The sequence below is a fragment of the Gopherus evgoodei genome, chromosome 8 (genome assembly GCF_007399415.2).
Source record: "Gopherus evgoodei ecotype Sinaloan lineage chromosome 8, rGopEvg1_v1.p, whole genome shotgun sequence".
In the NCBI taxonomy this organism is placed as follows: Eukaryota; Metazoa; Chordata; order Testudines; family Testudinidae; genus Gopherus; species Gopherus evgoodei.
In genome coordinates, this window is record NC_044329.1 from 59,929,025 (window position 1) to 59,956,077 (window position 27,053).

Consider the following 27,053-nt stretch of genomic DNA (forward strand, 5'->3'; position numbering starts at 1 on the left):
ATATACCTATCTCAGAGCTGGAAGAGACCTTGAAAGGTCATTGAGTCCAGCTCCCTGCCTTCATGAAGGACCAAGTACTGATTTTGCCCCATATCCCTAAGTGGCCCCCTCAAGGATTGAACTCACAACTCTGGGTTTAGCAGGCCAGTGCTCAAACCACCGAGCTATCCCTCCTGCCCTTATACTGTGGGGAAAAAAAAAGTCTTCCTGGAACCTAATCCCCCCTATTTACGTTAATTCTTATGGGAAATTGGATTAGCTTAACATAGTTTTGCTTAAAGTTGCATTTTTCAGGAACATAACTACAAGGTTAAGTGAGTTACTGTACTTTCTTTTTACCATATAATTACAATATTTACAGTCATTGATTTATTTTATATTTACATATCAGTGTATTGTATATAGAGCAGTATAAACAAGTCATTGTATGAAGTTTATACTGACTTTGCTAATGCTTTTTATGTAGCCTGTTGTAAAACTGGGCAAATATCTAGATAAGCTGATGTATTCCCGGAAGACCTCTGAGTACCCTCAGGGGTACACGTACCTCTGGTTGAGAACCACTGTATTAGAAAACAGACATCCAATTCTGATTTTAAAGACTTGAGGCGATGACGAATCCATTCCATTCCTAGTTAAGTTGTTTCAGTGGTTAATTTACTCACTAACTCCCCCCCCCCCAAAAAAAAAAAAAAAGGTTAAAAAGTGCCTTCTTTCAAATAGCTTGTGTGATCAGGGCCCAAGGGGCCTCTTGATGGTTACACAAAATTCATGACATCTTTACATTTAATCAAAATAGTAATAATGCAAGTTTTTTCTTGTGAGACATGCCCATTTATGCTCTATGAAAAGGGCAGATGTTTACAGTCAAACTATCAGTCTCTAACAATACTGTTTATACTAGAATAACTGATTGTTCTGTGAACATCTTTGGAGTAGTTAAGGGAGAGCATCAGACTGAAGGGATTTCCATAATGGTCTTCTTCTTGCCACAGAAACTTTATAGTTTGCCCTAAAATCGGTTAGGGACTCCATGGATATTAGCTTAGATCTAGTTCCAAATATGACCAGATAAAAATCTCTTCCTAATTAATTCTAGGACTGGTGGATGACTCTGCTTTAAGAAAAATACTCAAACAGCACAACGTAGATATTCTAGATTATACTTACTAATACAGTAAGTAGACAAACTTTCTGTCACTTAAAGGCTTCAAAAAGTAATGTACAAGGGAGATTACTGGGAAGATACTGTATTAATATTAACAAGTCATTCGAAAATAAAATTAATTCTCTAGCCCTAGTATGTGCAAAATGCTTATTTTTTTTGTAGTTGAAACAGTAGTGACCAAACTTCAAAAACAAGCAGAGGGAGCTATTTTCAGAACCTTGCTAGCATCACCATTGATGTCTATTTGCATGCTGATGAGAAGTAAACATAAAATACATTAATTGCAAGAAAGGATAAGTTCCTGGAAAAGCAAATTTTAAAGAAGTTACCAACTGGAAAAAGACAAAAAACTGTTAAGACAGATCTTCATATTTAAGATATTTGCTTAAAAGTATAAACTGAGGGGAAAATAACACATTTTACCAATACTTATCATTTTAAGTTAATTGAAATATATAATGACTTCATGACTGACCGTATTGCAGATGCATACATTGTAATGGAAATGCGTTTATCTTTCAGTCCCAGAGTTCAGGCCACAGATCTACAGCAACTGTGCAAGTCTGCAGTGGTTCCATAAATCTTAAAGGTGCTATGAAATGCAGAGCTTACATCCATAATAACAAGCCAAAAGTTAAAGATGCTATTCAGGTATTGAATGTAGTGATCACTTTCCTTCATTGCTTTTCCCGAATATTTTACTGGAACCATAAAATTATTGTTCTACCTTTGCCTTTGGTAGGATAATAGAGGTCTAAACTGAGCTCCAAAACTTCTGAACTCCAGACAGCAAGAATGATAGTTTGGAATTTTTGGAAGTCCTTTTTATCGTGCAAGAAAATAATTTTTTCAAAAGTTTAATTTTATTTAGAAGCAGTTCATTTTAGATCTCTTCTAGTGTGTTTTGTCCTCCTAAGAAATCCTAACTTACTCTTAGTCTAGTGGTGGTAATGGTTGGTGTAAAGTTTTCTTAAAATTAAAGGAATTACTTTTGTGTGTTACGTGTTTTTGTACTTGCTAGAGGAAAAATGTAGGCAGAGTAGATAATCCAATTACTCTCTCAAAATGTACTTGAAGGAATAGTACTTCTAAATCAAAGTGATCTTTTCTGTTGTCTTGCTGCACTTCTAATATTGTCCAAAAAAAGTACTGAACATGACAGTCAGTATTTTTCCATGTTGCAACCTTCTGCCTGGTAACAGACCACATGTTTTGAAATCGTACTGTGACAAAGTTCCTCCTCTACCTTGGTGAGTCTTGTGCTTATTGGCAGATTTGCTCACCTCACAGATTCACCCTGTAGATTGCAAAACAGCCCAGAGACCTTCCCTTCTGGTAGAAGCCACAGTCTAGGTCAACTCCTTCTGTGTCTGATCAGGAGTTGGGAGGTTTGGGGGAAACCTGGGCCCATCCTCTACTCCGGGTTCCAGCCCAGGGCACTGTGGACTGCAGCTGTCTAGAGTGCCTCCTGGTACGGTTGGGCAACAGCTACAATTCCCTGGGCTATTTCCCCATGGCCTCCCCGCAACACCTTTTTTTATCCTCACCACCAGACCTTTCTCCTGATGTCTGATAAAGCTTGTACTTTTCAGTCCTCCAGTAATATGCCTACTCACTCTCAGCTTCTTGCATGCCTCTTGCCCCCAGTTCCTCACGCACACGCTTCCTCTCCTCTGGCTTCCCCCTGGCCTGACTGTATTGAGCCCTTTTATAGCATCAGAGGGGCCTTAATTAGAGTCAGGTGCTTAACTGCCTCACCTGACTCTTAGCAGGTTAATTGGAGTCATGTGTTCTCATTAGCCTGGAGCAGCCCCTGCTCTGGTCACTCAAGGAACAGAAAACTGCTTATTCAGTGGCTAGTATATCTCCCTTCTACTACTCTATCACAGTACATATAATCTCCTACTTCTGTTCGTGATTTAGGCTATGTCTACACTAGAGACCTTACAGTGGCTCAGCTGCACTGTTGTAAAATCTCCTGTGTAGCTGCTGTATGCCGATGAGAGAGAGCTGTCCCATTGACATAATTAAACCTCCATCAATGAGCAGGAGAGTGTCTCCCGCTGACATAGTGCTGTCCACACTGGCACTTCTGTTGGTGTAACTTACGTCGCTCAGAGGGATGTTTTTTCATACCCCTGAGTGACATAAGTTATACTGACAAAAGGTACTAGTGTAAACATAGCCAAACTAAAGCCAAAAGGGGAAAATTCAAACCCCATTGGACACTATAGCAAAACTCTTACAGACTTTAATGGGGACAAGATTGCACCCACAATGTTCATAATAAAAATACATAAAAATCAATAACACAACACAGAGAGTATTGTGACTTGAAGCAGTTTTTATAAATCTAACATTACTAGCTTTTGACTAGCAACACCTTCTTAAAATCAAACTAGCATTCTGAATAACTAAAAAGCACCATAAACACATAACTGCTATTTTGTTTAACAAAAGGAAACCCCCTAACCACATAAAACAGTTTTATTTAACAGACCAGTTATAGTAACGGGCTATATTGTACTCTGGTTTCAATGGAGGGAGTGGTTTTAATGGAGGAGGAGCGTATGTGAGGGCAGTATTTGTCTCGATAGAATAATTAGTCTATCACTATGTGTGTGGAGTGCCAAGACATTAATGTCTGAAGTTTTTTAAAATCTTTGTGGGAATAGGCAAGTTTTTTAAAGAGAGCCTGTAACTTGGCCAAGAAGACACAGGAAATGTATGGTAGAGCCAAGAATATAACCCAGTCTCCTGAGTTTGGTCAGATGCTTTAATTTCAATATTTAAGCTTATTTAAAACAAACGGATAATAGCAAAACCACACTTCTTGATGATTTGTTATTATTATGGTAGGAAAACTGAAAGGGAAAGTTTTGGTTTTTTGATCCTAAGTTCTCTTTGTCTGGCTTTTTTTTCATATTTTATATTTTGATTTTGTTAATACATATCACTGTTAAGTTGGCATAAATGCATCAGACAAACTGAGACTATTTTTTTTTAAAACACTATGGTTGTTTCTTGATAATCACAAATACCTTGCAAACTGGCTAACGTGTTGTTCATTGTGTTTTGTTCTTGCAGGCTTTGAAGAGGGATATAATAAACACACTCTCTGATCGTTGTGAAATATTATTTGAAGATCTGCTTATAAATGAGGCACCCGAGAAAAAAAGTAAGAGCCTAGAGAAGGAAAGCAAATTATCTTTTTCTAATGTAATTTGCCTTTGTTTTCCTGGAGTTCCTGCCTTTTTGTAGTCCATCAGGATTTAATCTGAAGTACTGAAATCTGGGTGTAGTTAGAGGGAAACAAAAATGTATCAGGCAACACAAATTCTACTTCTCACTCCTTTGCCTCTTTTTATTTTTCAGCTATCCAGTTCAGAAGGGTTCCATTGAACTTCAGGCATTGTTCTTTGGACCTGCATTTTACCCCTATAATGTTTATTAAATGCCTTCTTGCCCTGAGTGTAAATTAAACTTCCACTTTATTCCCTTCTTGGCATAGCTGACCCTGAGTACAGTAAGGTTTAACCCATAGTCATGGACACAGCATCAAGATCTCTAATACAGAAGGGCTTTGATACTTAGGCCTGGTCTACACTACGCGTTTAAACCGATTTAACACTGTACCCATCCACACTACGAGGCCCTTTATATCAATATAAAGGGCTCTTTATATCGGTTTCTGTACTCCTCCCCAACAAGAGGAGTAGCGCTAAAATCGGTATTACCATATTGGATTAGGGTTAGTGTGGCCGCAAATTGACGGTATTGGCCTCCGGGCGGTATCCCACAGTGCACCACTGTGACCACTCTGGACAGCAATCTCAGCTCGGATGCAGTGGCCAGGTAAACAGGAAAAGCCCCGCAAAATTTTGATTTTCATTTTCTGTTTGCCTAACGTGGAGCTCTGATCAGCACGGGTGCCAATGCAGTCCCAAATCCAAAAAGAGCTCCAGCATGGACCGTACGGGAGATACTGAATCTGATCGCTGTATGGGGAAACAAATCTGTTCTATCAGAGCTCCGTTACAGAAGACGAAATGCCAAAGCATTTGAAAAAAAAATCTACAGGCTGCACAGTGCTGCGTGACAAGCGTAACGGGAAGCCAGAGACTCAAACGGACGCTCATGGAGGGAGGGAGGGGGTACTGAGGACTCCAGCTATCCCACAGTCCCCAGCAGTCTCCGAAAAGTATTTGCATTCTTGGCTGAGCTTCCAATGCCTGTAGGTTCAAACACATTGTCCGGCGTGGTTCAGGGAATAGCTCGTCAATTTACTCCCTTCCCCCCCCACCCCACGTGAAAGAAAAGTGAAAAATCATGTATTGACTTTTTTCAATGTCACCCTATGTCTACTGAATGCTGCTGGTAGACGCGATGCTGCAGCAGTGAAGAGCAATATCCGCTCCTCTCCCCTCCCTGGTGGCAGACGATACATGCTTGATAACTGCTGAATACCCCTGCCTGGCCTCAGGGGCGCCTGGGTAAAAATAGGAATGATTCCTGGTCATTCCCAGTAGATGGTACAGAACGGCTGGTAACCGTCTTCATCATAGCCACGGGGGCCTGAGCTCCATCAGCCCCCTCCCTTTCTGGTATAAAGAAAAGATTCTGTCCTGCCTGGACTATCATAGCAGGGGGATGCTGGGCTCCTCTCCCCCACACTGCTTAATGTGCTGCCTGGACTGTCATAGCATGGGGAGGCTGCCTCCCTCTCATTTTATCTCACTAACAAGTCACTGTTTCTTATTCCTGCATTCTTTATAACTTCATGACAAAAATGGGGGGGACACTGCCACGGTAGCCCAGGAAGGTTGGGGAGGAGGGAAGCAACGGGTGGGGTTGTTGCAGGGGCACCCCCCGTGAATGGCATGTAGCTCATCATTTCTGTGGGATCTGACACGGAGCAGCTGTACTCTCTGATACACTGCTTCTCTAGTACACTTGCCCCAAATTCTAGGCAGGACTGACTCTATTTTTAGAAACCATAAAGGAGGGATTGACTCTGGTAGTCATTCCCAGTTTTGCTTTTGCGCCCCCGGCCGACCTCAGCCAGGGGCACCCATGATAGCAGCAGAGAGCACAGAAGGACAGATAACCATCATCTCATTGCCAAATTACCCTGGCAGCAGACAGTTACCAGTCGTTCTGTACCATCTTTGCTATCATGCAAAAGCAAATGAATGCTGCTGTGTAGCGCTGGAGTATCGCCTCTGTCTGCGGCATCCAGTACGCATATGGTGACTGTAAAAAAAAAAAAAAAAAAAAAAGTGTGAACGGGCTCCATGGTTGCCATGCTATGGCGTCTGCCAGGGCAATCCAGGGAAAAAGGGCGCGAAATGATTGTCTGCCATTGCTTTCCCGGAGGAAGGAATGACTGACGACATTTACCCAGAACCACCCGCGACAATGATTTTTCCCCATCAGCCACTGGGCTCTCAACCCAGAATTCCAAGGGGTGGGGGAGACTGCAGGAACTATGGGATAGCTACGGAATAGCTACCCACAGGGCAACGCTCCTGAAATCGACACTAGCCTCGGACCACCGCCGAATTAATGTGCTTAGTGTGGCCGCATGCACTCGACTTTATACAATCTGTTTTATAAAACTGGTTTATGTAAAATCGGAATTATCCCATAGTGTAGACGTATCCTTAGTCAGAATCAGCCAGTTATTTTTATGGTGTCCCCACCCAACAGTGAAATAAGCAATATATCGAACTTGGCAAGATTCAAAAAGAAATTATCCATATCCTAACTATTAGGGATCTGGAGGAGACCTAACATGGGGGACAGACCATACCACATTTGCCTGGTGCAGGAGTCTTACACTGTTCTCTAAAGCATCTTATGCTGACCATTGTTAGAGACAGGATACTGGACTAGATTGACCTCGGGTTTGATCCAATATGGGAATTGTTATGCTCCTGTCCAGATTTACAAATGTCGCCCATGTAGTGTTAAAGTCTCCAATATTTCACCTCTGAGGTTTCATATATATATATATATATAAATACAAAGTTCACTTTACATTTAAATAAAAAGCTATATATCTTGCATATCAGCTCAGCATATTGAATGAATTGTAAGGCTGTCTAGGTTTGTATTAATTCCAAGGCCAGAATTATTTTCACTACATACATTTATTCTCCATAATAGTAAACTTTTGCTATAATTACAAACTGTGAGACCAAATTAGTATACCAATATCATCCCAGTTGGTTCATGCTTAGATTATCCTTCAAACTCCATTCATTATCCTACATACTGTATAATAATTTTAAAGGAATGTTTTAAAATAACAATGCTATGCCATCACCTATGTGAAATGTTAATTTCTCCTACTAAAATCTGCTAAGTTGGAGAGGAGGAAAATATCTTATGGTGTTTTGGGGTGTATTTAAAAAAAAATAAAGGCAACTGTTTGACTCTAAAAGGAAAATTGAATGCTGCCAAATAGTCTTCTTCATCTACTTTAGGATGACATTAAGTTATGTTTATGGTGCTATGTGTACTGAGAAATAACCTCATTGTAAGTATTATTTTAGCTAACATTATCTAAAATGGGGAATGTGGCAGTTGTAGATTTTATTGTTTGCATGCAGTTTTCCATTCTCTCTTTAGGTGGCACTTGTACTCCATGGCTGCTAACTACATAAAACAATAACTAATTGTTTACTATCCTTTATGATGCTGAAATTGCGTACTGTTTGGCATATGCATCAACTCCTTTATCTCCAACCTTCCTGTGAGTGCTCTTTGTATCATTTCTAAAGTGATAAGGGGCCTGGTCAACATTCTCAATTCATAATCATTTTTAAGGTCGTTTGGCTATTTCTAAGGACCACTGCAGAGCTGGTAATGTGAAAAATACATTAAAAGTTTTAGTTAGTAGGAATATAATTTCCATTTACAAATATAAGTGTCTAGAACATACATGAAACAGTAATAATTAGGTTGGAAATATTGGAAATCAGACTTTTACATGATGCCTTGGACAGTCCTTTTTACAACAGTTTGTATAATGTATGCTGATTATTGAAAAATCTATGCCATAGCTACACAAGTTCTTGTATAGTATTTTCCTTCTCTTTCTTTCTAGATTCTGAGAGAGAATATCATGCCTTGCCTCACAGAGCGTTTGCCTCTATTGCTGGATCAAACGTGATGCTGTGTGATTATAAATTTGGAGATGAAACGGCTGGTGAAATCCAAGAGCGTTTTTTTGAGATGTTGGATCAAGTTGTGCATGGGGAAGCTATACACATAGCTGAGGAAATAAACATAGGTGAATATAGCATCTGAGTAAAGAACCAAATTAGACTACAACAGGGATTATGGATAAATTAACCAACAGCACAAACAGACTTTATTTAAGTTCATTACATTATGCTGAAAGCCAGCATTAAGCTTTGATGCAAACTTTATATCGTGTAGCTCTTGTGTATACTAGTATAATTACACCTTTGATATATACTTACTTATATTACAGAATAAGATGCTTAAGACTGCCATGTTTTATATATTATAAAGATATACTTGATATGTTTTTGCTTTCTCATGGGTTGTGTCATATATCGGCACTTCAGCTATCTAGAGCTTTGTTCAAGATAAGATGGCAAAAATGTTGGTATTAGTCACAACCCACAAAAATGCAAAAATAATCTTAAATCTTTTATTGTAGCAATGTACAAATATACATGGCTCCCATCAAGAAAGTAATGTAATTTAATTTAAAACTCCATGATTTCAGTGTGTCCATGAGTTATTGGTGACCTTATTTCATGAGGCATTTATAAATAGATTTTTCTTAAAGCCTAAGAGTCAAAAAATTGCGCCTCATATGAACTTTCTGACCTCTTATATTTTAGTCAAGAACTTGCTCAGTAGCGCAGTATTTTAACCAGAACAATGCTTTCATCAAAAAGATGTTTTCACAGTAAATGTAAAAATGTATTTCCAGCCTTTTTCTTGGGAGTTTTGTTTGGGATTTGTATCTCATTAGTCCGAGTTTGAATTTGCCTGTGTCAAATATATTGTGCCAGACTATTTTTTGGGTGGGGGGAGTGCTCTCTATTTAAGGTAATTAACATGGAATTTCATTGCACGCTAAATAACTCCTTTTTTCATCATAATTAACACTCTCTCTATATAAACTTTTGTATTCCAGTGATTGAGGTTTTTTCATGCTTTTGTATTTTAAAAGTAGAAGTATTTTGTGGTATAGTTAGCTATATAGAGTTTCACTACTATATCACCTGACCACAGTTTCTGGCTGACTAACTCATAAGGAAAAAAATAGCCCTTTCCAGGTGAGAGAGTCAAATGTTGTGGTTGGAGAATACAGCCCATAATATATCTTGATATCTGAGGCATATTCATTCTCTCTCTCTCTCTCTCTCCTCTTACCCTATCCTTTTCTCCCCCATGTGGTTAGAGGAGTTTTATTCTATAGTTCTGTAGTGTCTTAAGTCAGAAACGTTTGGAAAATGTGAAAGAGTTGACTGTGTAGGTTGGAATTAGATTTATTTTGCTCACTTATTATGATGAGTTCCATATTTCTGTTCAGAATGATGTAGTTATTTTTATACTAGATCCACATGTTCTGCTGGTAACAAGTGTTTTTACTATATCTTTTTAATGTGGCTCCTGCTAATGACCCACTGCAGTGGTTCAGTCTTTAACATTTTAAAACGGAAAATAGTAAGAAGTAGCCAGTAGTATCTGAAAAGTATAAGCAACTCTCAGATTGTAGTTCCATGGTACTTCAGTGCTTTGACATGAGCAACTGAAAGCTTTGCATTAGCAATTGGCTTCACTAAATCCTAGCTCCTGGCACCAACAAATTAAATACGTTCAGTAGGTTAACACAAATGCAATTTTAATAGCTATAATCGCTTATCGATCACTTGTTGTTAAGTTAGTTTGCCTTCTCCGGAACTTAGAAGACAGTTTTGGCATTAGAAAGCATCTGCACTAGGTAATTGTACACAGCATTATATCAGTGCTGCTTTAGATTTGGGCATTGTGTGTCCTAGGCTTTAATCTTCTTTGGGTTACTACGAAGAACAGGTATTGATTTTATTTATTTCTAATCCATCCTGTGAACCATGTGCATTATTGTCCTTCTCAAGAGTAACAGCCCCCGAAGTGATAACTGTGCTTGTAGGAATGCCATCACAGAGCCATATAAACCTGATGGGGTTTTCCCTCTCCCCAGCAACATTACCCTGACCAGAGTTATGAAGATTTTTAAATGTTGACTGAAAAAGGTTGTTTTTTTCTGAATGCAAAATTCTGAGCTTTATTATGAAATTGAAACCATTATTAAAATATATATTTAGAAAGAGCACAATGTTTCTAGCTTTTCTTTCTAATAGGTTCTGAAATATCAAATTATTTTTTGCACTGCAATATTTGAACTGCAGATCTCCACACACACTGTAAACCGATGAGCATATGTATTTTTTCTGTGGAAAAACCATGGTATTTTTGATACTTAAATCTTCTGGTAACTGTAGTAAATGAACACATGATGCAAGTTTATTCTTGATTAGCACTTGAAACCTCTGCATCCTGTTAAATAAGTTGATAAGCAATTTTGTTCTTTAGTTGCAATGCTGAAATATGTCCAGTACAAGGCTATTGGTTTCTGGAGTAAAAACATGTAGAAACATATTTTCACAAAGGGAGGAAGTTTGATTTTGAAATGACATAATTTGTGTGTAAGTTTTATATGGCATTAGAATTTCATAATCTAGCCATACATCAGTCATCTCAGATGATACACCGGCCACCTATCTGATCAGTCAAAATCCAGTTTAAACTTATTCCAATAGCTGGTGATGTAATGGTGAAAGTACTTCTGGAAGTGTAGCAATTTCTCTAATGAGTGCGTGAGACAGAGGGCACTGCCTTATATTGCTCAACAGTGATTCCTCTAGATTAATGAATGGGTCTGGCAGCCTCACTTATGAGGAGTTCTGTTTATATTTAGACAAAGTAAAACTTCCTTTATCTAGATTCTACTTCTGTAAAAGGTATAGACTTAATCCAAAAAGTAACTTATAACAGCCAAGACATAATACAGTATAATATTATACTGCAAGTCGTGCCTCCATACCCTGCTATGGTACAATGGTGCAGTGAAACTTGTACGAAAAACCACTCCTTTAGGCAAAGCATGTCTTAGAAGACAACCCCAGAGTATCTCCAAACATACAAAGTTCAATTCTGCTCTGCCTGTGTTGAATTGCTACCTCCAGTGAGTATTGACTTTGGTCCCTTGAGTGGTTGCCTAAGACAGATTTCACTGTATAATTTCCCTTGTCATGTTCATAATATATTATTTTGATACAGGCTAGGATCCTGCTGGTATTATTTTGTTGCTGCAGCTCAACAATACATTTTCATCTTCCTCATGCTACTAACTTGAATGCTATACCCTCTTTAATGGTCAATAAATTTCAGATATTTACCCAGCAACTGACAGGTTGTATTATGATTTTTAGATTCCAGTCTCCATTTCCTTACATTTGCTGATAATTGGCTGTGCTTTCTTTTTTGTTCTTTCACTAAAAGATGAAGTTACTGGGTCTAAGTTAAAGAGTATATTACTTAGAAATGTGAAATCACATGGTGCTCAAAGCTCCTCCTTAATATAAGTGATTTTAAAAATAATTATTATTAGTTGCTAGATAGGAAAATCTTTTTCTAACTAGAACAAGGCCAACCTTTAAGGATTCTGGTGCAAAAACACATTGAAACATACTTGGGAGTGGGGGATGGGGAACGCTTAGGCTTAACTTTTCCCAGATTACATCCAGTGGAACTTCACTTTTACAGAAAATACCAATAGAAGCCCCTGCTTGCACCATTAGCAGATTAGTATTAATAGATTCATCCCGTGTAGTCACTTGTTTATTGCACACCTGAAGCAGTCTGGGTGAATTTTTATGTGTATGCTTAAAGCAAATCATAGAACTGTTTTATACTTGAGGGAGAAAATTCACATATTCTGAAGCTGCCATTGTTTGGCTGCGATACAGAGCCCTTCAACTTTAGATCAGTGGTTTATTTCTAGTCTGAGTCAACAGTGTCCAATGTGTTTTCCTCTATGTATGAAATCAGTTAGTGAGCTCAATCTAGTTATAACTGGACAAGTGTCCACCAAACCATTGGCACTTTTAGTACAGACACAGGACTGGATTCTAAATTTATTCTTCCGGTCTCAAAAATTGGCCAGAATTGAAGTACACAGACAAAGAGGTGTACTGTCTGGGCTGTACTTGGTCTATGGAAAAATTAAAGAACTTCAGTGTTTGGGAACCCTGTGTGCCATATTTTTGCATTGGTTAATGGATGCTTTGTCCAATGTGTGTATCTAACTAATATTGTTAAATATACATAGTCTCAATGTGTTTACAGCAGGGCAGTGCATTGAGAGGCACTGTCATTTTGAAACCTACCCAGTATTTAAAAAATAAGTGAAAAGTACTTTGTCATTACATTGCCCCTGAGCACCACCTCCCATTCCCATCTTTAATTGAAGTTTTACAATCAGATTTCCCAATTTAAAATTTTTCTCTCCTATATTTTGGAGTTTTTCTATACAGGGATAAGAGATATCCAGCTGGGGATGAGTGAAACTAATTACACATGAGGTTCTGTCAAACGCACAAAATAAACCAAAAAAAGATATTCCCTCCCCTCCCCATCCAATCTCTTTATTATGTAATCTTAGGTATTACCTGTAACAATAATAGATGAAATATTTTTCACATCTAAATGGTGGTTTCTGTGGTCTCCTTTATAACTATTTTTAGTCATGATTTTGAAAAAAAGTACTCTATGCAGCCTTGCATTTCAGCTACTGCCAACAGCACAAGGAGACAAAATGCAGTAAAACAAACGAAACTGAAAGTTTGTTTTTCATTCTAAGAAGAAATAATTTAGTTTCTTCTTGTAAATACCCAGTTTAGAACCCAATCCTATGGACGATTATGCACCTGAGTAACTACTCGTGTCAGTTTTCCCATTGACTTAATATTACTCACTTAAGTGGTTCTATTTATGTGCTTAAATCTAAGCTTCTAGCCCTGAGCTTTTAAACTTCTTGGAGTGGAGGTTCTGGGGGAAATTGTGAAAAATGACTTCAGCTCTAAGTGTCAAAGTCACCGTTGAAAATGGGCCTTAGGAATGTAAGTCACTTAAGTGTTTTTTTTACAGTTTTGCCTTTTTGTCTCTTTAACTGGTTTGTAAAGCACTTAGCATTCTGTTGGTGCTATGCTGCTGCTACTATTATTACCAATAAGAACATAAGAGCTGCCATACTAAATATGGTCCATTTTTCCCAGTATCCTGTCTCCCACAGTGGCCTGTACCAGAGCTTCAGGGAGAGTGTACAGAATGGCAGTTATGGAGTTACCCATACTTATTTTTCACTCCCAGTTCCTGGTCATCAGCGTTATAGGATTGCCTTGAGCATGGGGTTGAGTGCTTAATGATCTTGACTAATAGCCATTGATGGACCTATCCTCAGTGAACTTATCAAGGTCCTTTTTGAACCCAGTTACACTTTTGTCCGTCACAACATCATAGCACTGAGTTCCACAGGTTGGTTGTGCATTATGTGGAAAAAGTACTTCCTCTTGTTTGTATTAAACCTGTTGCCTATTTCATTGGGTGACTCCTGGTTTTTGTATGTGAGATGGAGTAAATAACACTTCCCCCTCCCACACCATTCATGATTTTAAAGACTTCTATCTCCCCATATCTCCCCAGTTATCTCTTTTCAAAGCTGAACAGCCCTAATCTTTTAGACTCTCCTCCTATAGAAGCCATTCTGTACTCTTGATGATCTTTGTTGCCCTTCTCTGGACCTTTTCCAGTTCTTGTGTATCGTCCTTGAGATTGGGTGACCAGAATTGGACACAGTATTCAAGGTGCAGGAACATCATGCATTTATATAGTGGCATGATATTTTCTATCTTATTTTCTATCCCTTTCATAATAATTCTTGACATACAATAGTATGTCTCTTTTGACTACTGCCGCACTTCGAGCAGAAGTTTTCAGAGAACTATCCACAGTGTCTCCAAGATCTTTCATGGGTGATAACAGCTATTTTAGAACCCATCGTATATTTGTGTGTTTTTCCAACATGCATTACCTTGCACATATCTAGGTTGAATTTCATCTACCATTTTGTTGCCTAGTCACCCGGTTTTGTTAGATCCCTTTGTAATTCCTTGCAGTCTGCTTTGGAGTTAGCTATCTTGAATAATTTTGTATTGTCTGCAAACTTTGCCACTTCACTGTTCACCCCTTTTTCCAGATCATGAGTAGGTTGAACAGCTCAAGTTCCAGTACAGATACTTTATTACTACTGTTGATAATACAAAATGGTGAATATATCCACTGGTAGAGCAGATCAGGAATTATAAACTTAATGTTCTTTTTGAATTATTGTGATTGCAAAATATAGATGTGTTTTTATAAACTTTGAATGAATACTTGGTTTTGCTAAATTTCTCTCTCTATTTCATGCAGTTGATATAAATCCACCTGTCGACAACACAGATGACACGCAACAGATGCAATTGACAAAAGCAACACTGCTGTTGAAATTTCAACAAAACATTGGTAAGTTACCTCCAATAAGCCCATTAAGGCACTGTAGAACTGATATGTATAGTCTTTCACTGTTATTTGCTCCCACTATAGTGATAGTAATTTCAGGATGTGAGGACATAGTAAATGGCATAATTTAGTTTAGAGTTTAAAGCATAGGGTTAGTAAATGGGGAAAAAGGTGACATGTTCTTCAGTGGGCTTAAGCTAAATAGTTATGTGCTTGCTAAAAGTTCAGAGATTATTTGGTTCACTCTTCAAAGGCTCAGTTTTGCAATTTACTGAACATTTATTTATTTAGTCTTTGCATATTCGCGGAGCCAAGCAATAGCGTTCTTAGTGGCCAAGTGGTGCTTTTGGAGTCCACCACTGAATTTGGTTAGTGGACACTCCTCTACAATGTGTATCATTGTTTGATCTATCACGCAGCTGCAGCTTCGATTGTCTAGTTGGCTCCACCAGAGGCCTTGCCCAGTCTGGAATCAGTTAAGAATGGCCCATTGGTGATGTGGCAGGTCGAAGCCAGGCAGGTGAGCTGTAGGGTTTGTGACGAGGAACTGATTGGTGGTTGATATTAAGCACCAGTCTTCGCGCCACAGGGACTCCGCTGTCGCATCCTGGCATGGCAGCCTCAAACACAGTGAGTGCCTTGAGGAAAGATGTATAGCTGGTAAGTTAGAAAGGTTGTTGAACAAGGGCAAGCTTGGGTTGGCACGTACCATATCAAGCAGCTTACCAGCTGCAATCTCCCTCCTGATTGAGGGGGGAGCAATATGGCTCAGAACTGGAAGCCATGGAAGACGAATCAGTCAGAAACTTCCTGTGGTGATGCACATGATTGAGAGGAGTTTCACATCAACAAGTTTGGTGTGTGCCAGCCGTCTCCATACTGGTGCACAGTACTCTGCTATTGAGTACGAGATGGTAAGGGCTGAAGTCCTTAGGGTTGGAGCATCTACGCCCTATGAAGAACCTGCCAGTTTGCTGAGAAGGTTGTTGCGTGTCTTGACCTTTGCTGCTTTCTTGCTTAGGTGGCTTTTGTACGTCAGTGTTCAGTCAAGGGTCACGCTTGAGTAAACTAGATATGCTTCAGCCTCTGGCCATTCGTTATGATGATCAATTCCCTTTTAATGTTGGCATGTGAAGGTGGAATGTGTTAGAGACTGTCTTGCTGATGCTAGACTGAAGGCGCACCATGTCTTGCAGTAGTCTGCCAGCTTTGCAACATTGTTACTCAGGATCTTTTCCAGGGCAGAGAAGGTCAGAGCCAGTAGCCCGACTGGATTGCTGGCACTCTGGCCCTGATCTAGCCGTGCACTTAAGATCATATTTTAAGGATGTGAGTAGTCCTGTTGGCATCTGACTCTCATGCTTAAAGTTAAACACGTACTTATGTGCTTTGCTACATCGGGACCAAAGTGTTCAGCATTTTGTAGGATAAAGTCCAAAGCAAATAATGAAATATTGATTGGGCAGCATGAAGGGTTTGTAATATTTAAAAAGAAACTTTAATCCTGATGAGAGAAACAATATAGTAGCGGTGATTTTAAATATAACATCAGTAGCCTTTTAAAAATATTTCTAGTTGTAGGTGATCAGCATATCTCAGAATCAGAACCAGATCTAAGTTCCACAAAACAGATAATAAGGAAACCTGCCCTTAAAACAAATGGCTGAGGTAGCCCTATTGCTTTCTGGGAAGCCACCATTTTAATATCCTCTCTTTTGACAATTAAGAAAGAGAGCAGGCAAGTGGCTTCTTCCAAGGTGCATTGAATGAAAATATGAATTAACTTGTATCAGTGCTTGTGCGGCTATCACTATGCTGCTTGCAAGGATGAGCTATGCTACCTTGGTAATGAATTCCAGCTATCATAGAAGTTTTTCCTCAATCAACATTGTGTGATAGTCCCTGATGCAGACATCATGCTGGTGAGCAAAGAAACTGTAGTAAACAATTTATGAAAATCTTTCCTTTTTAAAATGTGGCTAGATAGACACAGTCTATCTTGATTTATACTTGGTATTTTATTAGTCAGTGAAACAACTGCAACACCACCTTAAAGCATACTTATACATGACATTTGTTTTATTTAATATTTTTACAAGTAACATCTACATTTCTGTAACCCGGAGGTTAAATTTTTTGTTTTGCTTGCTTGCTTGTTTGTTCATATGTCAGTCATTTCCTCTCAACATTCAGCCAGTTAGCCCTGCTTGTGTTTTGTGTATCTTCTGCATAACAACACTGGGGAGAAACATTTTAAAACAATAGGAAAATGTGATTGTAAAACTACAAACACTGACCCTGGAACTTGGGGCAAATGCAGTATCTGAAACACCATTTAATTCATGTATTGCAATTGATTAAGTTTAAACTTGTTTGTGTCCCTTTTATCTTAAACCTTTAATCTGAGAGTCAGTTTGCTATCATCAAGCCATAAGGCAGAGCTGATGCGTTAGACTTTTGATGACCTGGCCCATAAGAGTAGAATTTATAATTAATTGAATCTCTGAAGAACTTTTGCACTTTGAAAAATAATTTATGTAGATTATCTTGTAAAATGAATTTATATGACTAACAATATAATCTGATCTTTAGGCATTGTAGTTCTACTCAGCAATGTTAAAAATGACTCTCATTGTTCCCACTTTTCCTTTTCTTCACACCTGACTTGCGATGATTGTACTCTCCTCTTCACTCACAGAAGTTATATTTCCTTTGTCGTTTTAGGTGTGGTAATAGCAGCTGCAGTTGCAATCTTTGCAGTAGCTTTCTCCTTTAATTACTTCAGTGACTAGACTTCAAGCAAAAGAAGCAGTCTAATCAGCATGGGAACATTGACCAATATTCACATTAATAAAAGGTGGAAGCTTTGAAGATTTCATATATTAGCAACTAAACATGTTACCTAAAATACACCAGTTAGGTGTGTTCTAAATTGTAGTGATATGTTCATCTTGTTTCAACGTGCAAATACTGTAGGTGGATCAGATTTCCAGGAAACTAAAGATATATATCTTTGATGGAAATTACCTGTAAAATAGTATTATTTTCCAGGAAGAATTGTTTAAAAAAACAAAAACAAAAAGAAAACCAACCCTTTTCCCTGCTACTTCATTACAATTTTATTGTTAAAAACTTAACAGCTATATTTTTCAAGAGACATTTTCAAGGTTGTTGGATCTTAACATTTGCCCTTTTTAAATTACCCACCATGGCAGATCTTGCCTTAAGGAATCCTTTAACACTGTTATGGGCTAAAATGCTGTTAAGTATTTAAAAGCGAGAGAGAGACAAGGATTGAAATCCTGATTTCAGTGTTACCAGAATTTCACCCCATATATTCTTTTTGTTAAGTATATGTGTCAAGTTGGTTAATGGATGTAGTAAATATGCAAATAGTTTGTAGCAGCCCCAAAATCCCATTTTAGGCCAACACACACTATATAAGTATCTTAGCTCAAGTATCATAAACAGAAATTAATGAAATAATTAAACCTCTAAGATGTATGGCAAATTTATATATGCTTTCTTTTTCATCATGATCTGACTTATCCATCCAATCCTGATTGACTCAATTCTCATCTTTCCTTGAAGAAAGATATATCATATAATTCCCCAGATATTCAAATCCCAAATATGCAGACAGATATGAATAATTTTATAAATTTTTAGAGGCTGATCATTTAAAATTTTGGGGATATGAATGAGAGAGGTAAGTCTATGCTGTCTTTAAAGTTTGCTTTCCCCCAGGAAATATATTTGAAACAAGGTTAACAAAAGTATATACAAAAGTTTTGGCATTCATATAGTTCCGAGTTACTATATAAAACAGATATGTACCAGTTTGAACAGTATTTAACCTTTAATTGCGGCTTAATGAGTTTAGTTGCAGAGGTACTGGAATTGCAGGAAAAAATCAGAAAGCTTTGAGCCTGCAGCATAATCAAGCATAAAATATTAGAAAACTTTGAATAAAAGGTAACTTGCAGATGAAATAATGTTAAAATTCATAGCCTTTTCATCTGATTTTTATGTTCTGGAAACAGTTAATCCAGTAAAAGAAAAATTTGATATACAGATTTTTACAATTACTGCTGACTTGCTAAGGATCAAGAAAAGCTTAGATTGACTCTTAGAGCAAATTGAAGCTATAAAAAGCATTGTCTTCATTAAGCATTAGTAACACACCAAATTTGAACATTATAGGAGTTCTTTTTAATTGTTGGCCAAAGGCTAAATTTCAGACATGGAGCATGGTTGAGGCCTGTATTAGGCAATAGTGGCATCTCTGATGTCCTCTCTTTCCTTCTCACTGCATTGTTTGAATGGAGCAACTTGAAGGGCAAAAAAGGAAACAAGACCCCTTATCGCAGAGTGCAGGGATGCCCTCCTGCAGCAAATATATTTTGGAAATATGTGCTATTTGACATAAATCTGATTGATTTCCACAGGCAAAATAGAATGTTGACAAAGTATCTTCTTAATGAGCCAGGGACAAATCAATAATAGCAGGAATGGTTCAGCAATATCCAGAGGTGGAGATGAGTTCCCAACCTCTCTCAAGCCTTTTTTAAATTTTCAAAACTGCTCCTCACACAGACACAGTCTGCTTCTGTCTCCTATGGGAATGGTAGGAAGAAGTCAGTCTGTTGTCCTAGTTGTGAGTAGGCGCTTGATTCCTTGCCCACTTCTGGCTGCTAAAAGAAGGTGGACCTTGGACTTTGGTACCAAAGTCCATCTCAGCTGAGAGACTTGGGGGAGAAAAGAGGACATGGTGGAGGCACTCAAGAAAGGGAAAGAGTGGCTGCCAGGGCATTCTCCTGTAGGGGCTCCTTGACTTTGGCATTTTATTTCTCACTTACCAAAAATAACACACTTGGTTGGCCAGAGCTGCATGTGTGTATTTTTGGGATAAGTCGTATTGCAAAGGTTAATTCTTTTTAAAATAGTAATCTGTGAAATATGTTAGTTGTTGACTGGCTGGTGTTGTGATGACTTGGTCAAAATAAAGCATTTTGAATAAAGAGAGATCTGAATTTTCTGAATACTTATTCTCACATTGCCTAGTTTTAATATTTTATTACTGTTGTTCTTACTGTGTGTATGTATAAACAAGTCTGTTCCACACCTGTTTTAACTGACCATTTGCATGCTTTGTATGTTATTCTCATCCATGTTTGTTTGTATTTTGCCTACATAGATAGTGAACTCTGAGACTGGTAAACTGTTGTTTCATGTAGAATGCCAAACAAAGCTTTAGTGAGTGACTTAATTAAATGCACCTCACAAAGGTCTGTTTGAAGTATACAAGTAACTCTACCCTCATTTTTACATGTGGAGAAATTGAGCCTGACACCCAACAAGGAGTCAGTATTGGAGTTGGGATTAGAATTTGTGAGTTCGTGGCTCCTGTTTGTCTACTTAAATTAACCCTCTCTCCTTAACTCTATTTAATGTCACCATGCACTTTACCAGTATAAGAAAACTGGTATTGTGTATAGGCAAAGTGTTTGTTTGAGTCCCGCCACTTCCTCCCACCCCCATTCCTCGCCCCCCACATGCACACACCTGTGAGCAAAACAAACTACACCAATAAAAGTGCAGTTTTGCTGATGTAACTGCATCTGCCCTAGGGGCTTCAACACAGCAGTGCCGGCCAGTCTGGGATCACATCTCTTCATGTCCCTGATTGACCTAGCAAAATCTAGTCAGAGCATTTAAATAATTCTTTATAGACTTTGAAGTTCATGCTTCTCCTGCGCCTAAAAAAACTTAATTGCAACTCTCTATCACTTCCCCCTCAAATTGTTACCTTTATCCCTCACAAATTGTGTGTAAATCCTCTCTTAGTATTTATATGGAATTGTGAATATGGTGAAGAATTCAATTAATTCAGTCATATGAAGAGGTTCCTGTGTCAATAACCTTCTCCTTGGTACTATAGATTGAGGGAGATGATCAGTATTGTGATTTAGGATTTTATGGAAGTTGTCTAGTGAAAATGCATTTATTGAAGGATAGTTCTGAAAATAATGAAGGAATAGAATATCTACTCTAGGGAATAATTATGCAGTGGCAGGGTTAGGTGGCTGTTTCTGTATCTAAGTTTTTTATTCTTTGGGATTCCTTGTACTCCAGATCCGCCTCAAATTAACATGGCCAGTGCAGCATATTCTGCATTGTTATTGCCTTTTGAAAGTAATATTTCAAATAAGAAATAATAAAAGGAGAAAAAAATCCATATCTGAAACTGGTGAAGTATGAGGTCAAAGGATTGTTTCTGAAAAAAATGAAGCACCTCCTCTCTCTTTATAAAAGTGAATTTGTTAAGTTCAGAATTTCTAATGTGCCTTGATACGTGCACCCAGACATACTAATGTTTATCTTTAGTGGGGAAAAGTCTAAGAGAGAATTATTCTCTGCTCATTTATTTTCAGAATCCAGCCATTAAAAGTGAGGTAGGGAAGTAGAAAGCCTTAGAATATGGCATTTGAGGATACCACAGTGTCATTCAGCAGAGGGGTATTTTATTGAGCCAAGAACTCACTTTATTATGCAACATTCCGATAGTGGCTCTGCAATCTGACTGCCAGCCACCACTTGTAATGTAAATCGGCATTAAGCCGTATTTGTTATTCCATGGATGCTTGGAAGTGGACCATGTTTTATCCTCATGTTTATTTCTTACTTAATAAATCACCTAGATCTGTTTTATTTCATGCAGAAAATGCTGACAATTTGCTTGGTGTTGTCAGCTGAAGAATTATTTTAATAAAAGTGTGCATAATGGATTTAGCAAAGCCTAACTAAGATGTTTAAGATTTGGGAGTGGACACTGAGGAATTGAAATAGTCTAAGGTGAAACACCAGGTATAACGCAAGGCTAATCTTGAAGTTTTTTTCTTTCTTTATGAGCAATGGGCAGGGAAGACCTAGTACTTTGCTCCTTGACAAGTGAATGGAAGTAAATTTATTAAAAACCTGTCCAAAGAACATTGCAAATTCAGTTAACATCTCCAGAAGAACTGAGGCCAGCAGACCTCCTGTCCTTAGGAAACAGTAGGTGAAGTGAGAAACAGGACCTTGCCTCCCTATCTGTGTGGGCTACCTGCAATCCTCACTACAGAAAGGTGGAATGTGATGTGAGAACTGTGGGGACAAGGGAAGGGAGATTGCTTAGCTATTTAGCATTAACACTGCACTTGCCTCACGAACTGTAGTAGCCTAAGAAAATAGGGAAACAAGCATTTTTAAAAAGGGGAGGAAGTCAGGACTGAAAATAAAACAAAAACGATAGGGACTATTAATTAGTGGTTCCCTATCTTTCTCAATCTACACCCTTACAAGATCTAACCTTTCAGCAGTGGTGTGCCGAGTCTTCATTTATTCACTCTTATTTAAGGTTTCATGTGCCATTAATACATTTGAAGGTTCTTAGAAGGTCTCTTTCTATAAGTCTGTAATATATAACTAAACTATTGTTGTATGTAAAGTAAATAACGTTTTTAAAATGTTTAGGAAGTTTCATTTAAAATTAAATTAAAATGCAGAGCCCCCCCCCGGACCGGTGGCCAGGACCCGGGCAGTGTGAGTGCCGCTGAAAATCAGCTCGCGTGCTGCAGGTTGCCTACCCCTGATCTAACCTTTCACTATGAAGCATATAGTATTTCTGAAGGATCCAGCTGAAATCTGATGTCCCCTCCTCACTTGAATTATAAGGAAGATTTTCAGATGAGACCTATATATTCATTTGCTTGTTTCCACTGACACATCTGGAAAGTATTTAGACCTCAGTTGGAACTGCTGGGTGTTCCACACTTACAAAAACTTTGGCCAATTATTGTACTGCAGATTTGAAAACCTTGGTCCACACTCTTGTATAAATCTTGTATTTATTTTCCTTGCTTGTTACATACTAATCTTCATTGGTTTCGCAGTTTTTCTTTAAATATAGGGGCTTCATATTGTATATTTTATAGCTGTTGGCTGAATTTTGTGCTAAACTACATGGGTAACTACTGAAATAATAAAGTTAAACTGGTGAAACCTAGAGAAGAATCTTTGGCCTCAGAGGACTTGTGTGTGCTGGGATGCAGAATTCTCCACTAGTACAGATGTACTGCTTATGGCAGGGCTGGGTGATACAACAGTCATAATGCCTGTCTACACTATAGCTTCTGCTATTGCTCGCTCCACTGCGGTGACGCCAGATGTGAATTACAGGTCCCATTTTTGTCAGTGTACACACATAGCCAAAGATGCTAGTTTTACTTCCGCTGATCCAAAGCCTATTGAAGCAAATGGATGGATTCCCATTGAGTTCAGTGGATTTCAGATTGGGGCTATAGATAGCAGGAACTTTTTTTCCATGGGTTCATTAAATCTTTTACCCTTTGTCATTCAAGAATCTTGCAAGTAATGATTTACAATATGTGTCTCAAGTCCTGCCTCTCAGTGAGTCTTTTCTGGAGAAATGTTTATTAGTGCTGTGATCAAAGCTTTGCTTTTAAGTTTGATAAGTCATGATCACCTTCTGTGCAGTGTTGTTGCTAGTAACATTTGGGTGCTGCATTGGCTCCACATGGATGTTTCATTGTGATGGTTTGCATTAAAGGAATCCTCAGGGAAGTCCTGCTGAAGCACTCACGATCTGCCTATTAAGTTGGAATGTGGTGGTTTATTTCCCATTACCAGCTATATATACAGCTTCTGATTTATTTTATATTTGTGATGGATGGGAGGGGAAAGCAGCATGCTGCTTCATCCGAAATGATCATTTCTTTCCCTTCATGGTTACATTCTCTCTCCTCTATGCCACAGATCAGTATTTTGTTCATTTCCCTCTTACCCCCACTCTGCATGGGATAATAATGATTCACCTCATGCTATGGCTAAAGAGGAAAGATCTAAATATCTGATGGTAATTGTTTGCCTATTCAGGTGGCAACTGTTCCAAAAAACCACACCAAACCCCTACTGACCAGAATAGAAATGTTACATAAGATCAGCTGCAATTACTTTTAGGGGATGGAAATGTAAAGGAGCAGAGAACAGAAAGGGGCTGCTCTGAAAGAGCAAAGTGCTGCCTGCATTATTCCACCAAGCATCATAGTGGAGGATTTGACGAATGTAAAATACCAACTATACTTGACAATTCTTAGAAAATTTATGTCTCAGCATTGTGTCATTTAAGTTCTAGGTTGAAAAGAAAATTGTCAATCATTTTACAGTGTGAAATAGTCTAAATAGTGGTTTGGATTGAGATGGGAGTGCAAATGGATTTGTGTTTGAAAGTTGGGGAACCATCACTTATTTATATAGTTCATAAAACAGCACACAAGATGAGATTTATCTGTCACTATCAATATGTGTAATGCACTTACATGCTGCTTTCACTGTTTAACTTCCTCCCTCCTTTTGAAATGAAGTCTGCCGTTAGACATGCTTTCTGGTAATCATTTTAGTTCAGCAGGTAAAAAGCGAGGTAGGTTTTCAACATTACCTAAACCAGGCATAAGCTTCATTTGAATGACTTTATTTTAAAAAGGAACATTTTAAGTTTGAAGTTCAAAATATATAAAAAAAGATATGTTTTGCAAACCTCCATATTGTATAGCTCTATAGGGAAATGGTGTGACTTTGAATTCATATGTAATATTTTTCTGGATGACTGCAAGTGAGAAAAAATATATTAGAACAGTAAAAAATCAAGGAGTTGATATTGGAGTTGTGCCAATGAATGTTCTGCATGTGGCTGGGACTAAGATTAGGAGGATTAATGGATCTCTATATACTCAGCTCCCATCAAAATCAATTGGAATTCTGCACATGGAGCATTTGATCTGACCTTGAACATAAAGGGAAACTTACTAGTCTAGTTATGTTGTCCGTAGTGAATAAAATTAAAAAAGCTAGCAAACAGTACAATGATGTAACGTAAACTAGGTTGGTAAATGTGTAAGTCTTAATAACCTGAGGAGTTGTCAGTAACAATCAAACCACTTGGCTTCAAACCATGCCAATGAGTGAGATCAAAATGTGACAAATGAGCAGCTTGTGTTTAGTTGTATTTTGTGCCATAACTGATGTTCTTAAGTGGTTTTAACTGTAAAACTGAAGGATGTTTTCTCAGTGAAAGAGAAAACAAATCTTTGTGCATTGCCCTTTCTTTCCTTTACTCCAAACAGCCTCTTTGTTCCTCACATGTCCCTTTTAATAACATGTTTCAAAATTTGAGTTTGGTGAACTCTCTTTTCTAATGAGTTGGAAACCTTTTGGTACTTCCTCATAAGGGTCATTAAGGTACATTTTATGAATGACTTTCACATGTCTTATTGAAGTTTTGGTTCTTTGTTAAACTTTATTTTTATTAATTACATAAACACAAAATATAATTGCTCAGGAATCACAAATGTTTTAAATAATTAACTTCAGTGGTCAGACCATGCTACAACACCATACTGGAAAGCAGCTGATAAAGTTTACATTAACAAAGAGGTTAAAGTATCTGTGATATTATTTTCTCAAGAGGAGCTCTTGTTTCAGCAATGAACTAATCCATATTTTCACAATTATCAAAAGTTAAGTACAAAACCAGATATTTAACAGTGTGACCTATATTTCTTATGTATGTAACCTGTGACATTCAAAGCCCAGATACTGATTTATCTTTAATATTATTGGGTGAAATTCTGGCCCCACTGAAATCAATGGGAGTTTTGCAAGTGACTTCAGTCAGGTGGTGAACTTGCATATAGTCCCTTCTTTGCTGTAGATGTGTAGGCTGTTCCCCCCCCCCCCAACGTGCACACATACGACTCCTGAGGGCATTCTATGCCAAAAAATTAAAAATTCTGCAAATGTTATTTGTTAAACAAATGTGGAAGTTCCAGCATGGCATTGGGAAGCACAGCTCACTCTGCAGCTCTTCCTGAACATGGACTCAGCGGTGAGGCTGCATCCAACCCTCATACAGCGCAAGGACCAGGTCTGCCCTATAAACACCCAGGGCCTGCCCCTCTGTGCCAGATGCAGGCAGGCTCAGCCCTGCAGGGTCCAATGGTGGAGGGGCTTTGAGTGGGGTGATCCAAGTGTGGGTTGAGAGGGGTCTGTGTGGGGCAATCTGGGTGTGGGCAGCTCACTGGGGGATCTGTGTGTGCAGGCATCTGGCTGCACAGGGGCTTGTTGGGGGGTTCTGGGATGCTGCAGGAGGGTCCAGGTGAAGGTGGTTGGAGCTCAGTTGGGGGGTGTTGGCATGGGGAGGATAGAACTTGGCAGGTGGGTCTGGGAGGCTCAGTGGAGGAATCCAGATGCTGGGGGAGTGGGGTGGGGATACAATTGCAGCTGCTTGGGGCTCAGAGAGAGATGAATCCTGGTGCAGGTGGCTCATTGGGATAGTCCAAGTACAGGGGAAGTGGGGCTTGTCAGGAAGGGTTCTGGGTCCAGAGGAGGGGGTGAGGCCCGGCAGGAGGGTCTGGGTATGAGGGGATCTGGGTCCACGGGTTGGGCGGATGGGGGAGCAGCTCCCTGAACAGGATCCCTCCCCCTGCAGCTGAGGAGTGATGGGTGCAGGAAGCACTGGCGGGGGTGGAGGATGGAATTTGCAGAGCTTCCTACAGCCTGGGGACAAATCTGGCGGTGGGTCTGACCCAGACCCGGATGCCAGCCAAGACTAGCAGCTGAGCCCAGCACAGGGTAGGAGCCATCAACTGGGTCTTCCCCAGTCCCACCCCACAGTGATTTACCTCTCTGTCAGCACCCAAAACATACTATGGGGAAGGGTTATGTGACCGCACTTGTCACTTCCCCTTTAGAAAATCATTTTTCTATAGAGAAGCCAAAAAAATCTGCAGGAACATAAATTCTACACATGCGCATTGGTGCAGAATACACTGAGGAAGGAGTTTAGAAGGGCCTTATTCTGTTCTAACTGAAATTAGATGCTAACCTTTTGGTTTTAGTGCGTACAGGATTAGTGCCTAACTTACCTTTTAAGATCTGTGTCTAATTTAAAACCTATTACTAATTTTATAAAGATCACCTGCATTTTCTCCTAATGTTATTACTGTAGATTCCATAGAAACATATGTATAGGGCTGTTAGATGTGCTTTAAATAAAATTCACATACTGATGGTTAAGAAATATTTATATATGTATCTTACATATAAAGTAATGAGCACACACAGGCTTCTCTAAATGATCATGGGTTCTGCTGAGATCCAATTGCAATATATGGAG

At 38.7% G+C, this 27,053-nt stretch overlaps 1 protein-coding gene across 8 annotated transcripts in view; it reads left to right on the plus strand.

The window, feature by feature from the left end:
* Window positions 1–19,843, plus strand: part of ODR4 (odr-4 GPCR localization factor homolog) — a 40,393-nt gene extending 20,550 nt beyond the window's left edge. For 4 of the 8 annotated variants that reach the window (XM_030572675.1, XM_030572674.1, XM_030572673.1 and 1 more), the window contains 5 exons: window positions 1,691–1,819; window positions 4,256–4,346; window positions 8,280–8,465; window positions 14,729–14,821; window positions 17,543–19,843. In XM_030572675.1, the coding sequence (XP_030428535.1) occupies window positions 1,691–1,819; window positions 4,256–4,346; window positions 8,280–8,465; window positions 14,729–14,821; window positions 17,543–17,610 (567 nt within the window). In that variant the 3' untranslated portion in view covers window positions 17,611–19,843. Of the gene's footprint in view, window positions 1–1,690; window positions 1,820–4,255; window positions 4,347–4,543; window positions 4,822–8,279; window positions 8,466–14,728; window positions 14,822–15,237; window positions 15,339–17,542 lie in introns of those variants that run through there. The other 4 variants (XM_030572678.1, XM_030572676.1, XR_004001605.1 and 1 more) reach the window with 3 other exon arrangements.
* The last annotated feature ends 7,210 nt before the right edge of the window (window positions 19,844–27,053 follow it).